General features: G+C 40.1%; 1 protein-coding gene across 1 annotated transcript; it reads right to left on the reverse strand.

Annotated features, from left to right (window-relative positions):
* Window positions 1-960: 960 nt before the first annotated feature.
* Window positions 961-18523, reverse strand: LOC102309939 (disintegrin and metalloproteinase domain-containing protein 10). Its single transcript, XM_005929185.3, has 16 exons — window positions 18337-18523; window positions 16177-16327; window positions 14114-14232; window positions 13793-13951; window positions 13157-13257; window positions 11869-12009; window positions 10689-10781; window positions 10420-10603; window positions 9798-9961; window positions 9504-9687; window positions 7832-7982; window positions 7548-7731; window positions 7332-7440; window positions 6986-7206; window positions 6756-6882; window positions 961-3983 (listed from the first exon to the last, which is right to left on the reverse strand). The coding sequence occupies exons 1-16, from the start codon at window positions 18401-18403 to the stop codon at window positions 3784-3786; spliced, it is 2355 nt and encodes a 784-aa protein (XP_005929247.1). The 5' UTR covers window positions 18404-18523; the 3' UTR covers window positions 961-3783.
* Between the last annotated feature and the right edge of the window lie 1755 nt (window positions 18524-20278).

The raw sequence follows: 20278 nt of genomic DNA on the forward strand, positions 1-20278 counted from the left end.
TCCACACTTTCGTGCTGTTTACATCCCATTTTATTGTCTGAAATTGCGCAGACCAGGCAACATCTTTCCAGTTTTCCACTGTATAATTTTGTTGATCTTGTTTGAATTGTTGACTCAGTTTTCAGCTGGAGTGATCTTCTGCTGCTATAGCCCATCTACTTCAAGGTTCGATGTGTTGTGCATTCAGAGATGGTCTTCTGCATACCTTGGTTGTAAAGAAATGATCCTCCCTTTTTTCTTTTTCATTCTCTGTAAATCCTACAGATGTCTATGTGTCATTGCTCAGGGCTGAAATATCAGCCTGTCTGGCACAAACAACCACGCCACATTCAAAGTCGCTTAAATCATCTTTTTCTAGCCATTCTGATGCCCAGTTTGATCTCTGGCAGGTTGTCTTGACCTTGTCAACATTCCTGCACTGAATTGCAGGCACGTGACTGGCTGATTGCATATTGTGTTGACCACTTGAACAGGTGTACTTAACAACGTGGACAACAATTTTGCAAGTTTAACTTTTAACTGCTGTAAAAGGATTTCTTATTTTATTAGCGGTGTGTAGATGTTCGCTTCACTAACAGAGTATCACACAGATTGGAGTGGGATGATGCTTTTCCTCAGCAGTGCTCGTATTAGAACATAGAAAAACAGTTTGGTAAAAATAAAAATAAATAAATAAAAAAATAAAAAAAATCACAAGATCTAATAACTTCACATCGATCTCTTACATTCTCCCCAAACGCAACTTTTTCCACAAACAAAATCAGCATCTTTCAAACACCATGACACCAGTCTGTATTGCAAGCTTTCCATTTATTTCAAGCCCAATGCAAATGACGGTTCATGTGTTAAATCAGGGGGAGTGGCCCTTTAAACATCTGGCTGCACAGTCCTCAGAACAAACTGCTTCACACGGAGAGAAAAAGCCAGAGCACGCACACATTTACAGACAGCAAACAGGGGTCTATTTTATTTTGAATGAGTCTTTTAATTAATGCATTTCAAGTACTCCAAAAAATTACATCTCTTTGCACAATACAATTTGAATTTTTTTTTTTGTTGTTTTTTTTTTAGTAAAAATGTTCAAAGTGAACAAAAATTTCCGATACTGTATAAAACACAGTGAACATTAAAATCAGACAGTAGTATTACTTTTTAATCATGTGTTCTTTCGGCCTACGTCACCTACAACATTTTCAACTCAATTTGGACATTTTTCAGTGCACGTTTATTTAAAAACTTTACCAAGACTACGAAATTAAAAAGAAAGGAAATTTACAGGCATTATTCTTCTGCTCTTCTACCCAAACCATGCCACAGGATAACAAAGACAAAAATGAGAATGTAACATTGACTCCATCACACTGAATTGTTTTTAAGCATTGATGACGGTGGAGAAAAGTATCGTAAGCAAACTCCAGTTCAACTAGCACATATAAGAACAGAAAATAACTTAGAAGAGAGGAAAGTTTGTCACATATGAACATCTTTAAAACAACTTACTCTGGAATTAGGATACAAAAAAGAAATTAAACCGATGTATCAAAAATGTAATTCTCATTTTTCAAATGAAACGCAAATTTTATTCGATTTTTTTCCCAAGTACTGTACAAGTTTACAGGTTCAGTTCTCCGGGCCCTGACAGGTGAGACGTGGCTCAGGAGATCAGATTTAAAAAGAGCTCAATTTTTGTACAGAGAAAAGGAAAAACAAAACAAAAAAACAAAAAACACCCCGTCGACCCGCTCGATTCATCTGCCGCGTGAACGGAAAACCGTGAGGTGTCATTATGTTTGTCGCGTCCCCTCCAGAGCACATGTGTGGCTGTAATGACCAGATAGATATTAGTTATGATTAGTACCGCATGCATTTAAAGTATAGCCATAATGCCACGATAAAAATGAAGTCAGAGCACAGAAAGTCCTCCCACAGCATTTAATGCAAAAAAAAATTAAAAAATCTGCAACGCGTCGTTGCTGGAGCATCCCGTCGGGCCAAATGTCTGCCTGGTAAATGAAATGACAGGACTTTAACACACTATGTCATGATTACATGATCAAATCCTTCCAGTGAGTGTTGTGATTAACTTGGTTTTCCAAGATGCCCCTTTGGTGCAGCGAAGAGAGGAAGAAAACACCTGAGGTCGAATCGCACAGCCTTCATTTCATTCTCTTTAAAGTGGAAACCTCGCAGGTGCTTCCTGGATTTTAGGAAAACCTGTGCACTGCTCCGTAAAAGTTCTATGGCACGCTCATGTAAACTCTGAGGCCTGCACTCATGAGCTCTTAAGGGGAATTCAGTCCTTGAGATGAGAGATTGGACCAGAAGCTCGTTTGCCGTGGAAGCAGTGACCCCGCTGAGGGACGTGTTGGTGAATAAATGTGACAACACTGCTGCGTTACACCGCTCGCTCCGGGGCCCCAAAGTAAATCGTGTTGAGTGACATACAAACATTACAAACCTTGGTCAATTAATAGTCACATTTAATAAATGTGTCTGCATGCCCACATTAAAAACTTCTTAGTTTCGCTATCTGAAGAATAATAGAATGATTCCATCTTTTTTTTTTAAGTCATTTTTAAAATTTATTTCCACACTCATGTAAACTAACTCTGTAACATGATACACTCTCACTTCTACACTACGCCACAGCAGCCTTCACTCTTCACCTCGACTTCATATCTGAACAGGCAGGATCAACATCAGCTTCAGTTAGTGGTTATTCGTTCTTCATTATTATTAAAAACAAACAAAGAAACAAACAAACAGACAGTAAACGGTTGCACCAAACTAGGCGATTTCTCCTTCTGTTTCTGACCTCGTCCAGTTTGTTGTACAACAGGGGCAAGACATGATGTTAGCGAGACAATTTAAAAAAAAAAAAAAGGTGAAATAAAGGGACCTTGAACAGAGAAGGCCTAAAACGTGGGATATGGCGACCTTGTTGTTCAAAGAAAAGCAAATCAAAACCTAGCGAGTTCATGAAAGTGAGAGAGATCCACCTGATTGGACTGCTGAGAGAACTCGATGGCGTCAAATCCTCAATGGCAGCATCCAAGGAACTCACCACAACTGTCATTCTTTCATTTATGTGTTAAGAATCCTGAGAGCACTAACCAAAAAATTAAAGAAAACAAAAAAAAAAATAAAAATGAAGAATTACACATTTACAGTAGAAGAAATAGTTTGTTTTCACTTATGATACACTAAATATTTACAATCACATGCAGAAGACCGTCTGCACGAGAGACCGGAGCCTGTGTCTTTTGCCGTTTGACATGTGTGAAATCACAAAAGTGCCGCAAATCCCCACTGAGTGTCTCTCATTCCTGGCTAAGATGACAAAAACAAAAGAACGAAAAAAAAAAAAAAAAAAAGAGTTCACCAGCAGCTACGAGCCTGTCACTCAAGAAGATGTTGCAGATGAAGAAAAAAGAAAAACAAAACAAACCACAGAATGAACTAAAGCTACAAATGATTCCTTAACTCCTTGGCACTCCTTAAAGAAAAAAAAAAGAAAAAACGATGGGGAAAAAAAATTTGCTAGATCGCACTGCAGTGGAAATGGCTGATGGTCAAGTCCCCTCCACAAAGAGCCAATCGAGTTGCTGAATAGCGTTTTCTCTTTTTCGCGTGTCTTGTTTTGTCTGTAGTTGGAGGATATGATGATGACTAACAACCATGTCAGGCGTTTCTTTGGATGGAGTGACGCTTTTGTTTCCCTCTGTAGGCACAAGGAGGAGCCAAGGCATTGGGGGGGGAGCAGGGGGAGCTGGGTGCAGGGTCTCAGCGTCTCATCTGGCCCATCTGATAGTTCTCTCTGGGCTGACGGTGGTGCCTCTGGGGCTGTGCCTGGCGCTGAGGCTGCCTCTGTGCCTGCCGCTGGCCGCCGTGGCCCCCGTGTCCGCTGTGGCCGTGCGGGTGCTGGGACTGATGCTGCACCTGAGAGCTAGCATGCTGCTGCGCTCGTCGTCTTTTCAAAGTCCCTGTCAGAGGAAAGAGAGTTAACTTAGGCTCAAGAAAGACGAGTATCGTCCTAGATTTGTTTTGTTCAGCTGCAGCACTTGTTCCTAAGCTGGTGGTCTTGCAGTGTGATGAAGGATGACGTGTTTATCTCACATCTGTCATCTCTCATGTAGGGAAACTCAAAAAATCACAAAGTATCAGCAGCTGTTCTTTCACAGCGGACAAAGAGTGACCCCTGCAAGTGAACGAGCCTACCTTGCATCGCATTCATCTTACTGGATGATGTCATTTATGACCCCGCGGTACTGAAGGAATTTATTAAATCAGACCCCAATGTGAGGTTTATGCCATGGCTGTACTAAATTAGCAGCATTAGTAATTACCTAATTAGTTTTCTCATGTTTCTGTAATGTTTAATCCACCAGTACTGAATGTTAAACTTGACCAATTTCTGACTTCTTAGAAAAGTCCAAGTTCAGATATAAAAACGTTCAGTGAATTCAGTCATTTTTATTTTGAAGGAGATTTCAGATTCAGATTAACTTTATTATTCCCCCAAAAAGGGTAATTTGTTCGCAGCTTACTCACACAACCACTTATCACCAACACTGTTGCATGTCAACGCAGCGATTGACAACAATGAGGTCCAAAAATAAAAATGTATAACAACGTCTTTTGCCTTCTTTATCACCTGATTTTCCCAGAGTGAGCACAAATCTGATCCCAGTGATTTTGGAGGTGTTAACATTATGACAGAGTTTCCATCCTTAACAGGCAAAATACTGAACTAGCAGATAAAAGAAGATGTTAAAAGACTTTCAATAAACAAACAATAAAAGTTACACAAAAATAAACCTGTTCTCGCACGGCGTCCTGCAGCTGTCGGCGTACGTAATAAAAAGAAGGGGTGACAGAGCACAGCCCCGAGGTCAACAGGAGCTTGACACAATCCTACTGGATATTTGTCCATTAACGAGGACCTGTTGGACTCTTTCAGTGAGAAAGTTTAAAATCAGCACCAGGAGCTAATCTAAAAGTTTAAAAAGAGTCTCATTAAAAGCAGAGGAGAAATCAGCAAACAGAAGTCTTGCGTGAAGTGCTTATAGACTGTGTTTAACATAAAGTTTGACAGATTTTTTTTTTGAATATTTGTGCTTTTTTGTATTTATGACAGGTGGTCCAATAAAAGTGTTAAACAATGTTTATTAGAGCCTGACTGAAAATACTATAGAAAGAGTACAAAAATGGCAAAAACCAACATAAACTTCCTATATATGTGTAAGATACAAGCAATCAAAGTGTTTGATGTGTGCATTTTTCCTCTGTAGGCTTCAACCCTGAACCCGTATCTGGTAATCAAAGGTTTGAAAACCCTTGTTCTTAACAATCAAGTAAAGACATTGTCCAAAGTTGGTCTTTCTCACATGTAGGACACAGCAGGAGATACGGAGGCAGAACACCCACACACACTCTCTCTGTTAGCTCATACTGACAGACTTACGATTTATTTTATTTACTGTCAGCGGTTAGCTTTGCTGTCCAAGACTTCAAGAAACCACCTGCCATTAACTGTAGCAGAAAGAAGCTAATTGTAAACAAGCTAGAGGGACCGATCTGTGGTCCTTTGATCTAGAAAAATAAACGGTTGCACGTAGGCTGGAAGATCAGCACTCAAGTGGAGCCGAGCAAAACCCCATTCTGACTGCAGACGTCAACAACTTTAGGAAAGTTGGGCTGCTAATGTTATCAACGTGTAGCATGTGTGTACAACATGCCAAAAAACAGCAACTTGCAAAAATACTCTTAACAAAGAAAATGTCATTAAACTGCTCTTAAATACATGCAAACATTTTGTACTGATGTTACATCACCTTACCCATTACACTCTGCTTAATTTGAATATGCCTTTTAGAATATTCAACTACACTTTCTTCTTCTCTCACATTTAAACAAGTAGATCGGTTGCCATGACCACCCTTAGACTCAACAGCACAGGATGCAGTGAGAAAACCAAAGTCATGTAGAGAAACTCTAGGAGTAAGTAATCATAACACTGCTCTCATTCACAGGTATGACTGCAAGGTTAACAAGGCACACAGTACAGTGGATTTAATGTGATGCTTTTTCGCCTGTGTGAACATTCAAAGCTCGATCTGAGTTTAATCTGGATCAAGTTTAGGAGCTCAGATCAAATCTGTAAGTGTTCTCAGGAAACTGTTCTCACAGCACTGCCCATATAAATTGTTAATAAGCCCGTAAATGATAACATGAACTGCATGATTAATTTTACTTTACAGCCTGATAATAAATAGGTTTTTAAAAATATATCTGTATTTTTATTCATTTGTGTCCCTGTAGTGTAGTGGTTTACACACTCTTTTAGCAAGCAAAAGCTCCCCAGTTTGATCGCGGGAGGAGACACAGCGAGGGCATCCGACGTAAAAATCTGCCAAATCAAACATGCGGAGCTACCCGCTGTGACAACCCGTTGTGAAAAAGGCAGGAGCTAAAAGTAGCTTTCATATTTACTGTAATCAGAGTGTCCTCGTAAAAGAGAGCTTTCTCTCGGTGGTTTGACCTGCCTGAATAAAAATGATATTTAACCCTCTCCCCCACCCCCAAAAAACACTGAATGTCACATTCAATTTTAAAGGAGGTTTGAAAGCAAACTGCAGACATGTGACTTAAAACATCTGGGTGGTCAGGTAAGTTATCTGAAAATCTTTCATGAAAATGCGTAACAGCTAAACGCTCTTATTAGACGAGGTCTCTTTTTAGTCTTCTGGACTCACCTGGAAGTGGTTTGGGTGGTGGAAGTTTGGGGTTGCTGCTGGGAGTATGCACACTACAGATCTTAATGAAACCAGCCATAAGCAAGATGAGGGCGATACCCATCAAGAGCACTGCCCACCAGTAAGCCTGGGATGAAAATGAAGCTCAAATCAAGCTCAATCAAATACAGAATAGAAAAAGACCCCCCACATACTAACTAATCATTCACAATCAAGATGTCGACACGTACCACAATCCACTCGGCGATGTTCTCATACAGCTCAGGGTTAAAGATGGCCTTCTTTAGTCTGGCAAGTGGCCCATCTGCGTCCACCAATCGGCACTTCATGAACACATCGCAGTAGCCCTTAAAGTCATTGCAAGGCGAGCCAGCTGGCAACGTGGTGACTTTTTTATTGAAGAAACGAGCCAGGCGCTCTGATCCTGTGCTGCTGCATGTGCTGGGATTTGCTGTGCAGAGAGACAAATCCAGTTTTAAAAAAAGAAGAAAAAAAAGAAGAAGACAAAACTCACCCGTATATTTATAAAAGAAAGAGCCTGCTTGTAAAAGGTGTGAGAAAGGGTAAATGACTCACTTTTCTCCATGCAGCACACGTGGCAAAGCTCGGTCTCATCCTTGCCATCTTGGCTGGCACAGGTACACGCCTCGAGCCCGTACTTCTCACAGATGGAGCCGGAGCAGCCCTGCGGAGGAGGAGCACGAGGACAGGCGAGATCAGACACTTGCTAGTATGAGTACAGTGTTGCTATGACAACCAGTTCTTCAAGGTGTGATTTCTTCAGCCACTCACCCCGTTGAGGCAGACTTGAGTCTCTCCGTGGCAGGCGGTGAAGTTGGCCTTGGGCTCCGACGTGGGGCACTGGGCGCTGTCGCCCTTACACACGCCATGGTGAGCGCACTCCGACTCCTCTCGGCACTTGTCACCGCGAGCCTTGTAAATGCATTCGCTTGTACAACAAGGACCCTGGCTGGGACTTTTTGGGGAAGAGAAAAGCGCCGAGTTAAGACTCAAAACATGAGAACACCCTCTTTAAGAGATATTAAAATAACTGAAAAATAAAAATCGCCATCTACCTGCAGACTGTATGGTCCTTTAATGTGCACTTCTTGTTGTCAGGCTGGTTGGCATCATGGCAGCACTTGTCCTTGCACTGATCGCTGTAGCCACAATCGCACTGCTCACCAGGCTCCACCATACCATTACCACAGATGGGCTGGCCAGACTCTGTTTTGAAAAAAAGAAAAAAGTGTTGAGCCCTTTGCGGAGCAAGCTCAAAGTTTAAATTAGACATTTATTAAATAATATCAGGGTTTTTATGAATTACAGACTTTTTGATGCTCTGTAGAAGAAAACCGCCTTCTCCTAGTCAGGTGTGACAATGAAAAATTGTCCCCCAGTTTTTTTCTACATTTACACATTGAGATTTTTGATTGTTTTTACACCAGACGGATAATAATCGTACGAACATTTTGTGCTTTAAAAATATTTTTGGACTCGCCCATTCCTAATGCACCCTTACACAGGATTGTGCAACTTGCTGGACAAATTTGCTGGATTTATTTTTCCGGATCAGACCTCTGCATTTGGCAACAAGTGTAATCGAAGCACAAAATGTGCACCGCTACTGAGTATACAATGATAATATAATAGAAAAATAATACTATTTTATCTTAGACACACAACTAGATTCTGCTCCGGGTCAATCGATCAGATGTGGTCCCAACTCTGCCAACAAGAGTTCAAACTGTCCGACTGACGGTATGTAGGAAAATGGTTGTGATGCAGCTTCAACTCGTGGGTCAAACCATGAAATTCTTCCTGCTGCTGTCTTCTCCTGAGAACTGGATGAACTCAGATTCTTCCTTTTCACATTTACAAACATCAGGACCAACTCGTCATTGCTTGATCATCACTTGATGTCGACTCCATGTTTTGACTCCCATAGTGTGTTTTTTGAGGAGACATTTTTTTGTGTGCAAAATTTTAACAAAATAAAAGTTTGCTTCTTAAAATTTTTAAATTTCATGGGGGTTTTTTTTCCTGCAAAGTGCTTTTTGTGTAAAGGCCTGAACCATTAGAAAAATGCACAAAAATTTCCTTCACTGTGTACACAAATCATGCTGACGGTAGTGGACCCTCATCCCCCAAAGGCTCATTCTGAGCGTGCATGCACACCAAACCCTTGAATGCTGCTCTGGAGAGAATGAGTTGCTGGGGCAAAAAAAGAAAAAGAAAAATAGAAAAGGACCCTTCAAAGAGCTAAAAGCATAAACCCAAAAAAACGTCGGTTTGTGGGTGGGTGTATTAAGGCAGTGTCTGAAAAGCTAAAGCATTTTTCAGTCATATCAGTGCAGCCAAGATGCACATCACTTTGAACAGCTTGTGCAAAACAAGAAGATTTTTCAGACACGCCAATCACATGGTGAATTAATCGAGTGACTTCTGAAGCATCGGTTTGCTGTTCTACTGACTCAAAAGTGTGAAACTGGCAAGAAAAAAAAAAGACAAAGAAAAAAGATGACAAGGTTTACTTCCACAGTCTGCCAAATACTGTACAAAAATACCATGGACTAATGCCAAGCTGGCTTTTCTAAGCTGATACTAGCCAATAACTTCTCAGGATGCCTGAATTCTTTCACTAATTAAGAGTTTGCGGTAAAAATATTCCACACCATCAGAAGAACCCTAACCCGGATCACGAGTTAAGATCGAGGCCCTAGATCCAACAGAAACAGTAAAACGTACCGACGAAGCAGTTGTTCCTCTTTTTTTCCAGCACCTGGCTGATGTTGCGAATGCTGCAGAGGGAGAACTTGTTGTTGTTAAGCTTGTCTCCAGATGTAGCCCTTGCATACATGATATAATTGCCCTTCTCCTTCTTGTCTTGGCTTTTGGATTCCCCTGGTGTGCACTCAGATCCAGAGTCATGCTGGCAGCGAGGAAGAAAAAGAAAATCAAAGATTAAAAGCAAAAAAAAAAAGGGACAAAGAGTACAGGCATCATAAATTCCTTCTCACCGTGCATAAATGCGGCACTCACCGGGGAGCCAAAGTTGTGGCCTACTTCGTGTGCAAAAGTGATATGGGAGACTTTCGGAGGTACGTGGGAGGCGTAGTTCTGTACAGTGATTATACCAGTGTTGAGAGACTTCTTTTTTCCGTCTGAGTACAGCTTGCTTTTTTCACAGATGCCTCCAGAGCTCCCTGAGAAGGAAAGGCACAATTTGCAACAAACTAAATACGGAAAGATTTCGCTCAATGAAGAGAGTGAATGTGATTAATTTAACACCAGCTATTCAAATAAGTGACAGGAGGCCTTATTTAAAAACATACTTCATCATCATGTTTACAGTACATGCTGAAGACAAATTTTGTTTGTCATTACTGAGAGAAGATGCCCATTTTACTGCAGCAAATTTGCAATTTAACTGCAGTGCTTTCAATTAAAAACTCAAATCAACCCCAGTGTAGAGTTAAAACAGACTGCAACAAATATCTGCCGACAGTTTTAAAGAAAAATATGTTCCTGCTTGATGAGCTTCAGTCTACATTTGCGAGGACAAATTCCTGCTAAGGAATGTGAAAAAAAATGATGTTTTTGTACCTTTCTGTAAAAACAAGACACAGACTGCTTGCTTATCACAAGAATAAGATTTGCGTACCTGAGGGCGCTCCCACCCAGGCTAAACCCAGCACCCCATCGTCAAAATCTCTGTCAGTGAAAACATAAGCCAAGCAGTAGTCGTCGTGGTTCTGCTCCGAGTTCAGCTCCAAAAACTTCTCCACACCAATGTTGGCAAAGCGGAATGGGTTGGACTTGTCCCTCTCATCATTGGTGGTGTTTATCTGCGAAGACAGGAGACAGCTGGTTCACAGGAAAGACTGTGAACAGACCTGAAATGCAAAAGCGGCCGATCTGCAAAAGACTCACCCGGATCCGTTTCACCATGAAACTGATGTTACGAATGCCCATGAAGTCTGTGCCTTGATAAATGGCATCAATGGCCTTCACATGACTGGAGATCTGAAGGAGGTACGAGGTATTCATACTTTTAATAGCTGACATTTCACTCAAGTACGCCATATGTGATGGTACAAGTACTAACAAGAGCTGCTTGTACGTAGCTCTATTGCTAACAACAACAGCTAACAGAAACAGTAGGCTAATATCATACATTATTCAACTGGCTATATGTGGTTTTCGCATTAAAAAAAAAATCAAAAAAAAAAATCAGGGTTTATGCCAGGCGTGGCACTGACCTAGGACATTACCCATGCGGTGGCTTGTCAAATGACACTGTACGACAACACCGACATCAAACTGACGTCACATCTGCTGTCGCAAGCAGCCATTTCTGCAACTCTTTATTTTTGTAACCTGACGCATTGTTCCACTGCCACCGGGTTGAAGAGGCAAGTTTACGATCGTGTAGGTTTATACCACTGTTTTAATGACATATCAATACAGAATCTCTGACAGTCACAGATCGATGAGAGGGAGATGGTACAAGAATAAACTTTCTGATAATAAACAAACCTAAAAGAACAAACAGACGCTAAATAATTAAATCAATAGATAGATAGACAATTTCTATGCTTCCACTTTTGACTTCTTCTATATCAGCACTGATGTGGAGGTATTGTCTGACACCTGCGACACCTATCGTTCAGGAGAATACCGCGCGCATAAAAGGATCATGTAATCAAGGTTATACTGGGGGCTTTAAGCTGGTGGAAAAACTGAAGTGGCAACGTGTAAACTATAAAGGGAGTAGACCGAATAATAAGCTACTGCTGGCAATAATATCTTCCTATTGCTGCTAGCCTCCTGTTTACTAAGTTAGCTTAGCATACAGATTAGGAAAAATGGAAAACAGCCTCACTCTCATTAGTTGAGCGCAGTAGTTAATGGGTAGTGCTTGAGTGGTGCTAATGTCTTAGTATAACTCTCCCCAGAAAATGATAATAGATTTGCCAAAATATGACAATTCCTACACCGTAACGCAACTCCATAGAAATTGTACTTTGTGGACAATTTCTCTTATCAATATATTCCTAGGCTTTAGAAAGTATTAAGAGTAGTATATACCAAGTCACTTCCTGTGCGTTACCTGCGCTATGACAGCTTCTCTGCTCTTGTAATACTTGAAGAAGAGGTGGTCGGTCTGAATAAAAAGCTGACATGTGTTTTTCTCAGCCTGGGCCATCCTCTTCTTCCTCAGCAGCTGGGTGTCCAGATCACTGTGGACTTCCTGGTGTGAGTGAGACGGAAGAGGCAGAGCAGGAAACACACAGTTAAATAAAACATATTTAAAGGATTTTTCCAACAAAAACGGTAAAAAGAGTAAATAAATAATGTCCGGTATTTTTAGGCTGTGGTTCTTCAGCTGCAGTATGTTCATGAAGCTCTATTCTGCAGAGGAATATGTGCTTTCTATGTCACATACAGGGTGGAGGGAAAAGGCTGACCACTGCCACTGATGGACACCTATCTCAGTTTTAAGGTGTTCAGTACTTTTCGGTCACAGAGTTTTGCAGTGACATGTCACACCAAGTGAGTCAGAAGTAACCGATAAATCAAACTAATGCTTTTTGTTAATGTGGTTTAAATTGAACACAGACATATTTTATTACTGCCTACTATCTCTGATTGGATTGGAGCTAAGAGGCACAGCTTGAGATAAAGTGTTACATTTTATTGTCAGGTACCAAATTGAACATTATGTCATCCTGTTTGAGTCCATCACTTGAATGTGATAATAATACACGTGAGGCTTAGATGCTGCTTTCCATATTTCTGAATCCAAAAGGATGTCTAAATCTGAAGTTTAGTGTCGCAAACGCGACACTAAACTTGATCTGTGAAGATATGATGAAATGTCTAACTGTGCCCATCTTGCAGTGATAAAGAATCTTTCCCCAAAATTTCCTGGATTGAGATCTGAACTGACTCCAAGAATGATTCATTTCTGCAATGTGGGCCAAGCCTGAAATCTGGAAAATCTTTCATGCAGTTAAATCTTTAACTTTTTGAGTAATCCTGCTCCCACTCCTCTACAGCGGTAACAAATGAACGGGTGAACTTTTATACAGATGATCGTCTGGCCAAACTAAACCGTGTCGTAATACAATTTATGGAAATCTGTGAAATAACAATCATATGCAAAACTATATATATAAAAAAAAAATTACATATTAATAATAAAGTGACAAATCTTAACTGTGACTATACTGGTTTAACACTTACATGGTTATAACTTACAACATAGAACCAGGCACAGAGACTTTAAAAAGACATCTCTAGGTATCTTTGACCCTGACTAAGTAGTACCATAAAATATCCTCAAAGATCTTCACTAAACCCTGTCAGGGTTTATTGTAGTGTGTGGTGAAGTTAACCTTAGGGGGCTGCTCCACGGCAGAGGTTTGGTATTTCTTCATCTTTTCAAACACAGAGCTATCGGCACAGCCTCCCTCTGGGCCATACTTGTGCGGGTAGTCTGTATGAGAGAGACAGACACAACACTGTTAGGATTATGGGAGACAATGTTAGCTACTTAACCCCGTGAGTCACTCTATTTCAGGCGCTATTCACGATCAGCTAATGGAAGTACTTACACGTCACTTGAGCCTAGCTTTGCTGTGTGAGTTACTTTCCTGTCGCTCTCATTAGTGATTCCTCTCACAATTATGTTTAATTTGCCCCTCAGCCACACGCTATGTGTACACAGATGATGTGAAATTATGATTTGCAAGTGTAGTGAAGTGTACTTGGTGCTCACTATTAGTATCAACATTGCAAAGCCTGCTGAAATGAGCCAGTACCCAAGAGCAAGATTGTGTTACTCAGCTAATGAACACCCCAGGTGTCTGTGCTCCCCAGAGAGGGCCTATCACACCAGTCTGCCTCCATCGGCTCGGCAGCACTAACCTCGCACTTTCCAGTCACACACACATATATCTAAACACACACTCGATGATCACGGGATAATAGCCTGTCAAAGTATTTGCGTGGCTAAAGGTGCAGGGACTCACGTATGTCATCTTCATGGTAGATGACAGAGTGGAAGGGCACGTCCTTGTCCTCAAGGTATCTCTCCGCAGGCTCCACGTAGTAAGTGCCATGGTAGCTCTGAATAAAACCCTCAAATTTACCATCCACAATGGAGCCATGAGTCAATGTGCCTTTCTCGCCTGGGAGTCCAAATCGTACAATTATAAGCATCAGAAGATTGACACAGAAGAGGGTGCATTTGCATTTGAGAAAAACAAAGCCAACAGTTATTTGAAAAATCCCCTAGAGCAGCAGTACTGTAGTGACACATTTAAACAACTGTGAAAAATTTATAGTCTTACCAAAGATTTCTCCAGTGTAGATGTGAGAGGTATCATATGGAATCTCTTCACCTGAAACATCTACCTTCAAATCTGGGGAAAACAAGGTGGTATCTCTCTTCATTCGTAAATTAAAGTGCCTGAAATCAAAGAGATAAAAAAGAAGGCCTTCAGATTCAGGAGAGGAGCTGCAGTTGGCCTTAAGTAGTGGAAGTAAGCAACATTTACCCAGCCTTCTCTAAAAATGAACCTGCAAATTAAAAAAAAGGGGGGGTCGAAGCAAGAGCGTTCGCAGAGAAAAACAAAATTAAAAAACCCACCAAATACGCCGTTTTCTGCTGCAGATGCAAAACTGTAGCATTTAAATTTGTAAGAGACCAAACAGAAAATTTGAAATTAGGGCATCTAGCAACAGTGCTGTGTTTTTTTGTAGTTCAAACATATGGAGAGGGAAAAAAACATGTTACAGTAAACCTCGGATTTCATGGAACACCTACACAGTGCTCTTATTGTACGCTCGCATTGTGTGAAAGTTGCTGTTCTCTAGGTCCGTGAACAGACGAAACACAAAGCCTTTGTAAAATTTAGATCTGAAGCCTAATATAATAGCAAACAATACATCCTGCAATGTGCACAATGCCTAGTGAATCACTAGGCATTTGTAGGAATCTCAGGGGAAAACTCTGCGGTACATTAACATGTTTATTGGCTGTTTCAGATACATAGAGAACTCTGCAAAGGTTTTAGGCTCTCTGGATGTTATCCACTGCTCAATCCTATTAAGGAGGCATGTGAGAGGTCCAAAATCTTTATTCTGTAGGATGGCAATGGGCCCAAAAAAACCCCAACAAGAGTCAAAGTCCGCTCTTTGGCGACAAGAACAAGGAGTCTTGCAACAGATGGTAAAGCTCCCACACTGTGATCACAACATCAACGTGGACTCAGTCTGGGATTCCATGAGAAAATAACACAGAGAGCCATAATTTACAGAAAAATAGGGCAATTCTCAAAGTTGTGTGAAGGAAACTACTGCCCCAGCACTCTGAACTAAAAACCTAAGAACTGGTGGCGTTTTAGAGGCAAACCTTATACTGCATATGAATCTAAAAGCATCCTCACTGTACTATTAGTGGCTGTTAGTGTAAAGCACAAGACATTTTGTTCAAATGTCAAAAAGGAAAGCCAGGTGGTGTGCTGCAAATTAAACAGAAGAATCAGGAGTTCTCTCTCTAGCTTTGTCGTAAATTCAAAAGGAAAAGAATATGATGCGTGTTTTTTTTTTAAAGGAAGAGACATCTTCCTTCGGAGTTCGCCTTGCTCTTATGATACGCTTCCCTATTAAGCTGCATCTGAGTTTAGAAACAGCAGGCCCTGTTACAAGAAGGGCAACGAACTGCCTTTGCCAAGATCCCAGCCAGATGGTCGTGACTTTGTCATGGATGCTTTTTCACAACACCACCTCCTCGAAATATTAGATAAAGAACCATGACAAGGACGATTAGTATCAACCCATATACGATATTTGGAGGGGTTTCCACTCAGGCAGCATGAAACACCACATACATCACAGAGCTAACGAACACAGACAAATACATGCACAGTTTCACTTTAACTGCAGGGAATAAGAACACCTGGACAACAGCAATTATTTTGAGCTCAGGTTTGTGTCTTTAAATAGCCCATTTCTATCCCACCAACACAGTTAGTTTAAGCAATTAAACAAACATTAGAGTAGTTGCCAGTTAATTCAACCAATCAAGGAATACTGAAGCTCCAGGGGAGAGCAGAAAACCCACACAGAAAATAATTGTGATCATTAAAAATCCATCCTGAACACTGACCTAACATGATGCACCAGCGTATGTTTTTGATTTTGTAAAACAACTTTCAATAAAATTGCAAATCCCCCAACACAGAAGACCTCCAACTTTAATCATAAACAGCACAAGTACACGGGACGGTGTTTGCAAATGAATAAACAGACAAATGAATAAAGATACATGAAGAGAAAGGGGGAAAAAAGAAAAACAGATGCAGACAGACTTTACCTTTGGATAATATCTAGGAAAAGAAAGTGCACGAACCTTCCATGGGCATGAAAATCTAAATGCAGGTACTTGTCTTCATGAGAGAGTGCCCTCTTGGCCCTCTGATGCTTGCTGTGCACAAGCTCTGTGTCATAGGACAGGCCTTCATAGTGGCGGATGTACTTGTTCAGGGGATTTCTATAGTGTCCTGTGTGAAAAGAACGAAGGAACATCTGTTAAAGAAAGGTATGTGTGCATGTTTGTTTCCCCCCCCCCTCAAATATATACATACAGCAGCAATTGAAAAAAGAAAAAACACGTTCCCTACTCATTAGAAACTGGGATGCGATTCTAGTTGGTAACACAAACTATTCCTAACAGAAAGACTCAAAAGAATATGTACAAAAGCTACATTTGTAAACAACTGACGCACTGCTCATGTTAGGGTGGTTTAGATGCCCGTAAGGCGGATAATCTGGACAATATTTGACAGGCAGGATTACAATACAGGAAACAGACAGCAAATCAGTATGTTCTGGGTTTTAACTAAAATCTATTTAAGCCAAATGAATGGCAGCCTTAGACTAACTCTCAACGACAGCCCACAGCGTCACCGCTTAATTATTTCGTCACCAGAAGGCTGGGTAGTGGGCTTGAAAGAAAGCAATTCTTAACCGTCTCCACACATTTTGCCCACTGTTTCACACTGAAACAAAAATGGGTTTTTCTAGATTGATTTTGTTTATGGCATCTATTCCCCCAATGAATGTTGGCATGTTTTCCACATACATATACACCACTTTCCTCAGTGTAAGGTCAGATCGCTGCTCCATATAAAAAAAAGAGAGAGAAGCTTTTTTAGTAAACAGAGTCCATGTAATTAGGCTTCTCTGGCAGGTAATTATGCCTGACTAGTGAGCCATAAATTACAGGATTCTGTGCAACATTATAACAAAGATGGATAAGTAGACCAGGCTTCAGCTACTTCCCTTTTCATGTGCGGTATGAAATATTTAGGTGGTAACATTAAATTTTTCATTGAGGTGACTATGAGAAGTGAAGGCCATAACTATATCTCTGAAATAAATTAATTTCTAAAGACTTACAAAACATAAAGAAAATGTGAGGAGCCAAGATTGATACACTTCAAAAACACTAATCAAAGAGAAACATTAAATATAGGAAAATATGAGACAAGTTGGACTTAATTTATCTTAAAAGTTGGGAAAACTGCTGTGTTACAGTAGCCAAAAACAACATAGGTCAAAAAAAAAAAAAAAACTGAATCAGAATCAGAAAGTAAAAATTAGAAAAAAGAAATCAAGCTGAAATCCAGGTATGTGAATGAATAGCTTGAGTACATTGTAATAAATAAAAAGAAGTATTGTGGTGTTAGGCATGAAGGATTTCCTGTAGTTTAGACTAGATTAGATTAATAAAAGAAGCATTGCAAGCAAAAACCACTGTGTAATTGTATATGTATCTGTGTATATGACTCCTATATTTAGCTGAGAACATTAGGATTTAAAAGCACAGCATCGGCATATAGCAGATAGTGGTAGGATAGCAGAAGTGCATTACACGTCAATACTGCATTTTACACAGAGCAATTTGGCACCCACACACACATAGACACACACAAAAACTATTTTTATTAAAATACTGACTGCAGGTTGATTTGACTTAAAACACCACTGACAGGGAGCAAAACTGCAGACAAAATTATGCCAGCAAAATGCGAAAACTTGTGTCTTTTACACTGAACACAGGTTATTTTCGGGGCTAAACTGTTGTTGTTGTTTTTTTAATAATGACAGAACAATTAGCGGCTAAAGTGGCAGCTAGCTCAGAGCTAACGCTGCTTTAACAGTCGGCATCTCCATCTTCTCATAACAATGGCTGTCGGCGCCGCTCGCACGGTAACAACAAAACCCTCACCCAAAAGCTGGCGATAAAAAACGGTGACAACACACGGACGTAACTCCCCAATGTCCGTTTATTTCAATCGACTGCGCGAATCCGAGTCCGCTTTTAAGCTATGTGTGATTTGTCGCCTTGAAGTAATACGGCAAAAAGGGTGCAGTCCTCTTCATAACAAGCAGGCCCTGCTGATCCCTTCTGTAGCTAGCAGGCTATCGGGATTTCTGCTCCTCCTCGCTCGCTGCTTCATGGATTCAACACAACTCGATTTGCTCCGACAGAAACCGCCTCACTCACCTTGGGTGTAGTTTAGCAAGTACACGAAGAGGAAAACTTTAAGGAGAAGGGTATGTGACAAATCCATTGTTAGAGCATTGATGCCGTTTTCACTTTATTGTCCTACTTAGATAGGCGCAGACGCCCTGTGTGTTTATTGCAGCTTCCTCACATCGCCTCCTCTCCCTCTCTCCAGCGCCGTGACGTCAGACGCAGGATAGCCTGGCATCCCTTCCCCCAGAAGCGTCCATGATCCACCAGGCCTGCATACATTACAACACTCAGTGTGCTTGGGATCTAGTGTCATACGTATCCCTCTCTGTCTGCATGTGTGTAATATATAAATATATGCACACATCAATAAACATGAAAATTCTACAGTTTTTCTCAGCATAACTACTTAACTGCTCAATTATTTCAGCTAGAGGGCTTTTAGTACAATTGCAGATGATTTTACATTAATATTACATAAACATTCACTGTTGAAGCCACTTTATGCAAAACTGTGAAACGCCCCCAAGTATCAACCTCCCACTGTGAATGATACTGCTACTTGAGTTTTTTTTTTTTAAAATGTCCACCAAGCAGGTTGTGATTGGCTGGTCTGCCAGAGAGCGATATTGGATACTTTGTGTCAAACCAGTGACGTATGCCTCTGATTTATGACAGAAGAAGTAATTAAAGGTAATGGCAATCACAATGTTTCTGAATATTATAAATTATGATATATTTAATAACTCGTTAATAATGAATAATCACATTGTTTAACACATTTTCACACACAAAACAGTTTTTGTCATAAAGTAAATGTTTTGGCTTAAAATGATAACAGCGCACCATTATGAATTATTATTCCATCATTTTAATTTCTTTCTCAAACATCCTATTCATCGTCCTATTCCATCGCCATATTTTCATGATCATATTTTTTTGGTCAGAATATTATTGATTATTATTGAGTTATGAAATATCATAAAAAGTATTACTGGTTTGACACTTGGTACCTAATATCATCTCTATTGCTTCTTAGGATAGCTCAAAAAGTTGATTCTGTTCATCTGGGCATAGAAACGTTTCGTCACTCATCCAAGTGACTTCTTCTGTCTCGGCTGAGTGGTGTTTCCTTAGCCTTATAAACATCACCTTTGCACAATGACTGAAACTAGCACCAATGATGAACAATGGGCTGTGAGGTCAGTTTCTTGATCATTAAATTGGCAGATGTACAGATGAACAGAAACAACTTTAGGGTTTTCTTACCTGGATGATTGAGCATGTATCAAAACTTTTTTTGTTTGTTTTGTTTTGTTTGTAACTACCTGTTTTTTGGCACTTAATATTTTTATTTCCTTTACTATTTTATGCTGTACAGTGCTTTATGACTGTGAAAAGAGCTTAATAAATAAACTTAATTTATTAATTTACTTACAAATTTCAAAGAGCTGAAACATGAACATTAGATAACAAATTCACTGTTTATGCTACAAAATAGTGAAAACACTTTTTTGGCCTCTAGTTTTGATCATTAAGTGCTTACCTTTACTTCCACCGAGGAGGTTGTGGTTGGTTTGTCTGGGTGTTAGCAGCATTACTCAAAACCTGTTTGGACAGGTTGGAATAATTTCTTTTACAATTATCAAATTGAAATAAAAAAACATTAAAATTAACATTTATCCATCTATTATTCTTTTTTATTTTGTGGTTATAGGTTTGGCATACTTTATAAATTCTCATAAACTGCCAAAAACGTATGTTGCTTCACAACACTCAGTTTAAACAGTGTGTCCTAAGCCTGTTTAACCTTAGAAAAGATTCACTTTATTACCTCTGTATTTTGGTTCAGCTTATTTGTTTGTTATGGATGAATTTACTCGATTTCTTAAAAATCAGAAGTGGGAGTTGGCCCAAATTTGACTTAATCCAGATCTGGATAAAGGGATTTCTGATACATTCTTCGTCACTG

The sequence above is a fragment of the Haplochromis burtoni genome, unplaced genomic scaffold, assembly GCF_018398535.1.
Source record: "Haplochromis burtoni strain Fernald_Lab_line unplaced genomic scaffold, NCSU_Asbu1 Contig_77, whole genome shotgun sequence".
In the NCBI taxonomy this organism is placed as follows: domain Eukaryota; kingdom Metazoa; phylum Chordata; class Actinopteri; order Cichliformes; family Cichlidae; genus Haplochromis; species Haplochromis burtoni.